The sequence below is a fragment of the Populus euphratica genome, unplaced genomic scaffold (genome assembly GCF_000495115.2).
Source record: "Populus euphratica unplaced genomic scaffold, PopEup_1.0 scaffold78.1, whole genome shotgun sequence".
NCBI lineage: Eukaryota > Viridiplantae > Streptophyta > Magnoliopsida > Malpighiales > Salicaceae > Populus > Populus euphratica.
The window spans coordinates 1896868-1908546 of NW_011499867.1; the positions used below are offsets into that span (position 1 = coordinate 1896868).

Sequence of the window (11679 nt, forward strand, 5' to 3'; positions counted from 1 at the left end):
TGAGGCCGGCGTCAAGAAGCAAGGTCGGTTGTGATTGTGAGCTGTGGCCGCTGCTGGAGGAGGGAAAAGAAAGGGGAAGAGACGAGACCGGCGATGATGAATCGGGGGCGCAACGAAGATAGAAAAAGGGAAGTTGGTGGCGGAGAATGTTTGTGCTGGTGGGTCTCCCGGCCGGAGAGAGAAAGAGGAAAAGGAAACGATAGGAGAGAAGAAGAGAAGAAGAGAAAGGACAAAGAAGGAGAGAGGGATGATTTTTGTTTTCGCTTCGTCTTCTTTTTTCTCTCTCTTTTGACTTTTTCCTTTTACTTTGGTGGTACCCACCAAGGAAGAGAGAGAGGGGTTTTTTTTAATTTTTCGATTAAAGAAGAATCCAAGTGTCATTGTCGGAGAGAATGAAGCGGTGAGAGGGAGCCAAGCCAGCAAGCAACTGTAAAACGGTACGGTTCGCACGGATAAAATTTATCAAGCTTGGAAGGCGCTGCCGGTGGTGGGTCCCGGGGGCGGGGGGGAGGACTGGGCATTTTCTTTATTTTAGGTAAGATATTCTCCTTTGTTTTGGAAGTGTGTACTGCATGATTTGAATTGTATGGCTGTTAGGGAAATTTAGAGATTTTTATATTGAATGGTTGTGTTTTTATGTTTGGAATCACTCAATCAAATGGCATCTCCAAAATCATGAACAGAGTCTATCATTCCAGTATTGGACATTGTTTGTTAAATTACCATGTTGTTTCTGGATGGAAAAAATGGAAGCGTCGAGGGTGGGGTAATGAGTTTTTTTTTTTGGCTGATTTATTGGTTATTAAAAAATTATTGGGATATGTTAATATTTTTTAATTTTTTATATAATAAAAATATATTTATATTCTCAAACTTAATAAAATTTAGAATTGTTTGTCAAATGTTTTTCATCTTTTAAAAATACTTATTTATCCTCAAGATTAAAAAAAATATAAATTTCTTGATCAAGAGTTTTTTTTCTTCCCCTTTTTAGTAAACATTAAAAACTTATATTTAACTTTAGAAAAAACAGAAAAAATAATGTAATATATTTGGAGTGTTTTTATCCTTTAACATGGTTTTCTTAATTCTCAGGATCACAAGGGGTATTTTGATTTTTATAATTTTTTATTTAAAATAGTTGTTAGTATATGCTCATTATCCCTTAACAAATAGTTGGTATCTATATTATTTGGGTGGCGCATACGACGTTATTCAATAGCCTAACTTGATATTTTACCGTGTCATTGGAAGTGTTGTTGTATTCTTTTCCTTGTAGTGTAATGCATAATGATGTATGATAAGTCAAATTATTGTTGGTGATCATTTTTTTCTCTCTCTCCTACAAGAAAAAATGCACGATTTATCTTCTTTGTTTTTTATATTTCAATTTCAGTTCTCATTTTTTTGATTATTTTGATTTTCATCCCCATTCCTTTTATAAGATTTTGTTTGTTTTTAATTTAGTCATTCAAAAACAATTTTCTCATATTTTTTTTATTTTTATTGTGGTTCTTATTCTTCTTCTTTTTCTTTGTCCTTTTATTAAAGTTTTATTGGCTTTCAATTTAACCCTCCAATTAAAAAATTTTGTTTGCCCTCTAATTTATTTATTTTAATTTTAATTTCCACTCTCATTATCTTAATCATATTTTTTTTAGATTCTTTTGTGTAATTAACTTTTTTTTTTCAATTTCAACATTAGACATTTGATTTATTAAGAATTAGGCTTCATATTTTTTTCATTTATAATGCTTTTGATCTATTGACCTTGGTCACAGGTTTGAAAAGTTAATGTCATTTGATTACTCACTTTCTTTTACACTATTATCATTGTACATTACTTTTTTTAATAAAAAAATTTGTTTGTGATTATCCATAATTTTTTTCTATAAATTAATCTCAGTTTTATGACCTAGATCATGAGTTTTGTATGACCACTTCTTCTTCAAAGATAACATGTCTTACATATTCCAATTCCTTCTCAAATATGGAACACTTTAATCTTTTTTTAAAAGGGTTTGTTATCCTTTAGTTTCTCAAAGATTAACCTAAAATGATTAAAGTGTAATTCTAACGTAGAACTATAAATCAATGTATTATATATATAAAAAAAAAACACTTTAAGATAAGTTTTCTCCAGTAAAATAGCATTCATCAATGCATGAAATGCTATTAGCATATTAGTTAATCCAAGAGGCATCACTTTGAACTTATAATATCCATAATGTGTCTTAAAAATTGTTTTTTTCACATTCTTTTCAAACATCCCCACTTAATGATGCCTAGACCTTAGGTTCAATTTAAAAAAAAACTTTAAACTATGAAGTTCATCCAAGGATTCATCTATCAATGAAATTGGAAACTCATATCTTTATAGTTAAATTATTTAACTTTTATTAGTTAATACAAAATTTTTAAATGTTATTCTTCTTCTTAACTAGCAGTATTAAAGAAGCAAATGGACTATTGTTATGCTTAATTATTCCATTCCTTATTATTTATTTCACCAACTTCTCAATTTCCTTTTTATACATATAAAAATTCTTATACGATTTTATATTAACTTACTTTTCCCCGGGAATTAATGGAATTTTGCAATCCAAACTCTTGATAAGTGGTAATTGTATAGGGTCTAGAAGTACAATGTTGAATTCTTTTAATAATACTTCCATAACTAGATGTTGTACTATATTCTATGTTGTTCTCATAACTTTTATGGTGAAAAACTGCCTAAGAAATCCATATAATCCCTCTCTAAAACTCTTATGACCTTAGTTAAGGTGATTTATTATAATCTAGCCTCCCCCACAATACCTCTCAGCTCAATTATCCTTCTATATTTCTTAAATGAAAACTTTTTTCTTATAAAAATCAAATAGGATAAGTGAATACATCCTTAACCAATACACTTCTAATACCAATGCATACCTTCTTAACTTTAAAACTCATAAATCTACTTGGAAATTATACTCCTATATAAACCATAAAAATTTTAAATTGTAAGCATCACATTTCATAACATTTCAATTGGCAACATTAACAACTAATATTATAGTCTTAATTATCACAACTTTGATTTTAAATATCACTTATTTATTTATGAGGTTACGAGTGCTTCCATTATTTATTAGTATTACCATATCTTTTCCTTGACACCTCTCTCAATATTGATGGTGTTATGAGCATAGCTTTCTACTAATGCAGTTAGAGATAATCCATACCTCTCAATCTTTTTTTTTTTAATGATTTTTTCTTTTCTTATTCCTCTGCCTAAAAAATATTTCCTCTATTATTTTTCAATTCTTTTATCATATGTAACCCTTTACAGCACATTTATAATAAGGAACATGACACGACTAAAAGATTGATGTTTTTTTTCCAAGTGCAAGAATGACGAAGTAATAAATAACTCGGTAAGACCGAAGTCGAACAATAAGGAGGTTAACTATATAAATTAATAATAAGAAGAAGAAGAAGAAGAAGAAATTAAAGAGGACTTTGAAATATAAGATTAATGTGAAGATTAAACAATAAAAACAAATGTCAAGGTTAGAGGATCCACTAATGGTATTTGAAACAAGTATAGTATAAACTCTTTTTATTACTCAACTGGAAACCACACACAAAGAAGGTTCTCATCAGATTATAAATTGTTAACATAGTTACATTAATTATCTTATTCGAATACTGCTAATACTTGTAAATGTTGTCAAGAATTCATGATTATAACTTATGTTAATAACAAATTAAGTTCATTTCATAGCATAAGTGTAGGTTATACCATACGGTTAGGCTATGAAAATATCAAGTATTTATTATACCAAATGTTATACAATATAAATCTAGATTAATAATTTAATAAGCAAGTATTAAAAGTGAACAATGTAACAAATACAAAACATATTAGTATCAAACACTAAAGTCCATATTAAGTTACTATACTTATGCTTACACCATTAATGTAATCTTTTCACCTTGACATAATAAACTTAACTAAATATTATGAAAGAGAAACATAAATAAACAAGATAAAAATATAAATAAGATATAAGTTAACTAAGTAAAGAAAATGAAATGAAAGGCATAAACAAGAGATTAATGAAAGCAAAACTTAAGCATTATAAAAAATATAAAAAAAGATAGTAAAAACATGATCTTGATATGAAATCAAGATGCCTAAATGCATGGCAAATACCTCATTTTATAGGCCAAAATTGAAAACTATTAATTTGTTAACTAATTATCGAGTGGATGACCACATCTTGATTTGGTGACAATCTTTATCTTCTTGTCTAAACAAAACATCATTGTTAGCATCAAAATTTGGACAGACTTAAATTATGAAAGTTCTAGAAAATTGTCTCAGCTTTTCAAAAAAAAATTGAGATCATTTGGACTTCTAGAACTCGAAATATAGGCTAAATACTAAATAGTATCTGAGCTGCAAGACATATTCAAACTTTTCTGTTATTGCTAAGATTTAGACTTCCAAACATCAGAATTGAGTCTTGTATTCTCATGAATGTTTTAGGCCTATGTCTTAGCTTTCTAGCCATATAAACCAAACTAAAATTTAAGATCTACAGCTCCAGATAAAATTCAATGACCAAACAGTGTTCTAGTTTAGACTGAATTAATATCTATTTTTTAAGTTTAGCCATCTCTTTGTCTTTTCACTTTCAGTAGTTAAACTCATCAATCAATCCTTAATTTATGTAATAGACTTGCATTTAAGATGAACATTTACCATAAATTAAAGGTATCTTATATTAGTAGATATGTTATTGTAAAACATGCTCTAGCTAAGGAGTTATTGATATTTTAAGTGCAAAATGATGATATAAAACCTTGATAAAAATATATTTTTAAGTACTAATCAGAACAAACTTATTCCTACATTTAAAACACACCCAAACTTTTTTATTTGTTCATAAAGATTATTAGTTGATTGTGTAAAGTCAATTGACATTTCACCTCTAGATTGATTGAAGGTTTCAATTGAAAATTACTTGCTAATCTCTCAAAGCTATTTGTTAAAAAAGTTTATAGAATTAGTCTGCTTTTCTTAGCTATTACATAATTATATTCTTTTTGTCATTTAGTTAGTTCAAAAGATTGCATGAGAGTAATTGACTGAAGAATCTTTAATATTGGTTTAATGTCTTTTTTAATGACACTAATGAAGTTGGATATATAATATACTTTTAGCAAGGAATTATTCAATGAACCCATTAATGATTTGAGTTCCTTGAATTTCTCCATATAATCTTCTACATCCTTTTATTGTTCCAGCTTGTTGAACTCTTATACTATATCATTAAACCAATATTAAAGATTCTCAAGTAAGTTACTCTCATGCAATCTTTTGAGCTAACTAAATGACAAAAAGAATACAATTATGTAATAGCCAAGAAAAGCAGACTAATTCTAAAAACTTCTCTAATAAATGGCTTTGAAAAATTAGCAAGTAATTTTCATAAAAAAAAAACATGTAAGTAAAAATTAGCAAGTAATTTAATTTCATTACTTACCTTACATGTCTCTCAAACAGTTTTATGTATATATTAAGGCTAAGTGATTTAACTTTCTTTAACTTCATGGAACTTCCTTCCTAACTATTACAAATTGAGTTAACAAACCAATATTATATGTTTATTTCAATTCATCAGATGTTAAATGTCATGCTAAAGCCAATGTTAATGTTATTATTATTATTATTATTATTATTATTATTATTATTATAAAAACTTAAAATGCATGAAGAATTCAGTGTGCACCTAGAAATATATTACTATTCACCCTAACATTGTAATTACCATTTTTCCATTTCAAAGAAAATCACGTGATTTTGGTGTCAGGGGTAGAATGGTTTTTTATTAGTTACCATTAGTTATTATAAGATTAATTAAGGATAATTCAATCTTTTTACCATTCAAATACGCAGTATAATGACTATATTTCTCTAAAAAGCAAAATATTTTAAGAGATTGCATGAGAAAAATTTGGTTTTTTTCTATTTTAAAGATAGAGTATAAAAACTATAATTCTGCATCCATGATCTTGTTTTTCTTTTCGTATTGATTTTTTAATAAAAAAATTGAGCGAGGACAATTTAATCTTTTAAATAATATAAATATTATAAAAAATAAATATTAGCATTATGGGGCATGCATTATCAAGGAAGCAATGCTCACACCTTTATGTGGTGCATGCGGTGTTGCCTTACCTCCAAACACCACTTTCTAAGATAATGTTGGAAGGGGTTTGCTATCCTTTTTTCAAAGGTGCAACATTTATGCTTGGTTGATCAGTGATTAGTCTCTAACAAACTTTTTTCTTCTCCCTCTTTTGTCTTTATTTCTTTTGTCAAAATATAAAAATGTTATGTAATTTATTTCTAGTTTTCAATTTGATCCTTATTGTTTTGTATATTATTTGTTTTGTTTTATTATCTTTTATTTGTTTTTAATTTCACCTCTTATCATTTAATTTCAGTTAAATTTTATATCAAACTTGTCCCCACTCTTTTGATTTTTTTTGTTTATTTTTAATCTTTTGCAATTAAATTTTATTTTTAATTTCATCCATTCGTATTTAATTTCAAGTTATTTTTATATCAAATATATTCTTTATTTTTTTAATTGTTATTTATTTTGTTTTGAATCATTTCTTTATTTTATGCCTTAGCATTTTGATGATTTAGAATTTCACTTCATTATTTTATAGGGTTTATATTCTATTATGTTAGTCTTAGGCTTATAACTAGAGTCGTGAGTTTTAAAAGTTAACACGGGTTAACTTTGGTTTTTTTTTTAAATCCTTTAAAAATAATTAATTATATCTTTCAACATTTGATTTAACAAGAATTAGTCTTCATGTTTTTTTTTTTTACAATCTTCTTTTTATGGAGTTATCTCAATTATGAATTCATAGTCTCAAAGTTAACGAGTAAACTCTATTTTTTTTCTTTTTTTTTAATTCTATCTTTCTACGTTGGATTGTTTGATAATTAAGTGTCATAGTTTTATTAAGCTTGCTTTTGACAGGGTTACCTTGGTATCATGATCAGGTCTCAAATTTAACATGCTAACTTAGATGGACTTGAATTGAGTTTTTTTAGCCTTTTTTATGTTTTTATTTTTTTTAAATTTATTTATTATCATTGTATTTTTTTTATTGATATTATTTGAAGTAATTGAGTATATTAATCACAATTAAGTCAATGGTCCACTTTTTTAAGAACACTTGCATTGTTTTGGTATCCGTTTTTTCTATATTGAAAAAAATTAAGTCAACTTGAAGTATATCGCAAGCCCCTATCTAGTTTGGGTTTTTTTGGAGTATAATACATGTTATATTTTAAAATATTTTTATTTAAAAATATATTAAAATAATATATTATTTTTATTTAAAAAAATTATTTTTAATATAAGAATAATCTAAAAACAGAAAATAATAATAACAATAATAATTTGAAGCTAAATTATTTAAAAAAAAATATATAAGTTGAATTAGAAAGGCAAATGGAAACTTAGGGGTCGTTTGTTTGCCTGGATATTGGTTTTCTAAAAACCACTTTCCAAACTTTTCTTTATTTGTTTGCCAATATAAAAGTTGGTCAACAAAATACACTTTCCAGTTAAAGAAAATTTTAGCTTAATTTTCAAAAAAGTGTTTTCTTTTTATTTTGGTGTAAAACATTTTTTTTAAGTTATGAAAAATTTAGAAATATCATATTATTTACTGATTATATCAAAATTGATCCTCAAACTTTTAATTGATATATCTTTTGTTTGAATTTTTTTTTAATTTTATCACTTAAAATTTAATTTAATTTAATTTTTATGTTAACTTTAGTCATTATTTTTATGATTATTATTTACTTTTCTCTTATTATTTTTTTAATTGAAATTTTTTATCTATCAAAAAAAATTTATCTATCAAACCACTTTTCAAATTTTCCTGTGTTTGTTTATCATTAGAAAAATTAGTCAAGATAAACACTTTCCGGTCAAAGAAATTTTGGGCGGAAAACATTTTTTAGAAATTGTAAAAAATTTAAAAATATCATATAATTTATTGTTTAAAAATTAACTTATTAAAAAAATAGTTTTCTTCAAACAGCGAAGAAACGGAGCTTAGTTTGCTAAAACCAATCTTATGCTGCTTCCACAAATTAGCATTACGTAACGTTAACCCGTCTTAATCCACCCTCCAATGGAGATCCCAAAACCACCGTATTTCTCTTGTCATTCAGAGTCTTGTGCCCATCTCCTACAAACTAGCCTTAAATCGAGAGACCCTTTAAAAGGAAAATCAATCCATGCTCAAATGGTTAAATTAGGCCTTACCTTCAGTGTCTATTTAATGAACAACCTCATGAACTTGTATGCAAAAACCGGGTTTCTTTTAGATGCCCACGATTTATTCAAAGAAATGCCTGTGAAGACCACTTTCTCATGGAACACTATTCTTTCTGGGTATGCGAAGCAGGGAAAATTAGAGAAAGCCCATCAGGTGTTTGATTTAATACCTGTTCGTGATTCTGTTTCGTGGACTACGATAATCGTGGGTTATAATCAAATGGGTCGTTTTGAAGATGCGATAAAGATTTTTGTAGATATGGTGAAGGATAAAGTTTTGCCGACCCAGTTCACACTTACTAATGTCCTTGCTTCTTGTGCTGCCACCGGGTCTCGAGGTATAGGGAAGAAGGTTCATTCTTTTGTTGTTAAATTAGGACTTCATGCGTGTGTTCCTGTTGCAAATTCGCTTTTAAACATGTATGCAAAGACAGGGGATTTGAAGATGGCCAAGGTTGTTTTTGATAGGATGAAGTTGAGGAACACATCAAGCTGGAATGCTATGATTTCCTTGCATATGAATTGCGGCAGGGTTGACCTCGCTCTTGCTCAGTTTGAGCTATTGAGTGAACGCGATATTGTTTCATGGAATTCAATGATTGCAGGATGCAATCAGCATGGTTTTGATAATGAAGCATTACAGTTCTTCTCTAGTATGTTAAAAGATACGTCTCTGAAGCCTGATAGGTTTTCCCTAGCAAGTGCTTTATCGGCTTGTGCCAATCTTGAGAAGTTGAGTTTTGGTAAACAAATTCATGGTTATATTGTTCGGACAATGTTCGACGCTTCAGGAGCTGTGGGAAATGCTTTGATCTCAATGTATGCAAAGTCTGGAGGAGTTGAAATTGCTCGAAGAATCATCGAGCAGAGTGGGATTTCAGATCTTGATGTGATAGCTTTTACGGCCTTATTGGATGGATATGTCAAGCTTGGTGATATAACCCCAGCCAGACAAATATTTAACTCATTGAAAGATCCCGATGTGGTTGCTTGGACTGCAATGATTGTAGGTTATGTACAGAATGGCTTAAATAATGATGCTATAGAGGTATTCAAAACAATGGTTAGTGAAGGGCCTCGGCCAAACAGTTTTACTCTAGCAGCTATGTTGAGTGCCAGTTCAAGTGTGACATCTTTGAATCATGGAAAACAAATTCATGCAAGTGCAATAAGATCAGGGGAGGCATTATCACCTTCTGTGGGCAATGCTCTGACTACGATGTATGCAAAAGCTGGAAGCATAAATGGTGCACGGAAAGTATTCAATCTTCTACGTCAGAACAGAGATACTGTCTCTTGGACTTCTATGATCATGGCTTTAGCTCAACATGGTCTTGGAGAAGAAGCCATAGAATTATTTGAACAGATGTTGGCACTTGGTATCAAGCCTGATCATATAACTTATGTCGGGGTGCTCTCTGCCTGTACACATGGAGGATTGGTGGAGCAGGGCCGAAACTATTTTGATTTGATGAAAAATGTACACAAAATTGATCCCACCCTGAGCCACTATGCATGCATGGTTGACCTATTTGGGCGTGCTGGATTGCTGCAAGAAGCATACAAATTTGTAGAAAATATGCCTACGGAACCAGATGTTATCGCTTGGGGTTCACTTTTATCTTCTTGTAAGGTTTATAAAAATGTTGATCTGGCAAAAGTTGCGGCAGAGAGACTACTACTTATTGAGCCTAACAATAGTGGGGCATACTCTGCCCTTGCTAATGTGTATTCATCTTGTGGGAAATGGGATGATGCTGCAAAAATTAGAAAATTGATGAAGGCTAGAGGAGTTAAAAAGGAGCAAGGACTTAGTTGGGTTCAGATCCAGAACAAAACCCATGTATTTGGAGTGGAGGATGGTCTTCACCCACAGAAAGACGAAATCTATAAGATGATGGACAAGATCTGGAAGGAGATAAAAAAAATGGGTTTTGCTCCAGACACTGAATCTGTATTGCATGACCTTGAAGTAGAAGTGAAAGATCAGATTCTTAGATATCACAGCGAGAAACTTGCCATCGCATTTGGGATAATAAGTACTCCAGAAAACACTACATTGCGGATCATGAAGAACCTTCGAGTCTGTAATGACTGTCACAATGCCATCAAATTTATCTCCAAGCTTGTGGACAGAGAAATAATTGTGAGAGATGCTACTCGTTTTCACCATTTCAAGGATGGTTTCTGTTCTTGTAAGGACTATTGGTAGACATAGCATTTAGAAACAAATTTCAATTGTCGAGTCTACAAAAGTTGGTTGATTCAGGATTTACTATGAAAGGCAGATAGCTGGCATAGGAGGAAGTCACAGCTTTGGCTGATTCCCTACTCTTCAACATTCTTGTTACCCATTTTAGTCAACTCCTTATTGGAACTCTGCTTAATGTGTAAATCTGAAGAAGATTCTGGAGATGTGCGCGTTGTTCTCAGTCATGAAGATCGTCACAAATTCACAATGGCTTCTGCAGGGCTGTTTTCCTCAGAGATGGGACTGCCTTATTCCGGCAAGCTAAATATCTTTCACAGAGGAGTGTCATATCCACCATTTCTATGCTAATAAACGGCTTGAGGATTCATAACAAATTTACAGCTGCTTCTGCAGGACTGTTTTTCTTGGAGGCGGGATTGCCGGTTCTGCTATGCTAAATAGCTTTGACTTCGTACGGTTACATCTGCTCCTCAAGTTGTGCCTACAACGCATGAACTCACTCGATTTGCTAGTTCTACTTCTAAAATTGAAGGACATATACCAGCATAGCTGCTGCAATCATGTGTTGCATCCCGTAGTGCCATGTGAAAAATAACCCCTCGCTTCATTGAATTATCGGTCCATGATCCATCATAAACATCAACTACTACTAAAAGAAGATTTCTTTTATCTTTTGCATTTAGGGCAATCCTAAAAAGTTCCTACAAGGCATTGATAAGTAGCATTTTGATTATACAATTATTTATGCAATAAAAAATAAAAATGCTACTTTTAGTGTCTTTGAATGTTTTACTTCCTATTTGTTTTTATGTTTAAAAGTGTTATTAAAAAAAAAATTATTTTTTATTTGAAATTAATTTTTTTGATATTTTTAGATGATTTTGATATAATGATATCAATTTTTTAAAAAATATATATATATTATTTTAATATATTTTCAAATAAAATATATTTTGAAAAATAAAAGCACCCCAAATTCAAAACCCTTGCAATCCCTCTACTCCCTCACATTAAGTAATGCATATACTTTTATTAAGTTTATCCTCCATAGTAAGTTAAGAATCTAGTGATTTCATCTGTTTTTTACTTTATTAGGCATTG

General features: G+C 29.9%; 1 protein-coding gene across 1 annotated transcript; it reads left to right on the forward strand.

Moving 5' to 3' along the window:
* Positions 1-8146: 8146 nt before the first annotated feature.
* LOC105126453 (pentatricopeptide repeat-containing protein At2g22070-like) lies at positions 8147-11228 on the forward strand. Its single transcript, XM_011027324.1, has one exon. It carries the CDS (start codon positions 8221-8223, stop codon positions 10576-10578), a length of 2358 nt encoding a protein of 785 aa, XP_011025626.1. The 5' UTR covers positions 8147-8220; the 3' UTR covers positions 10579-11228.
* Positions 11229-11679: the final 451 nt, after the last annotated feature.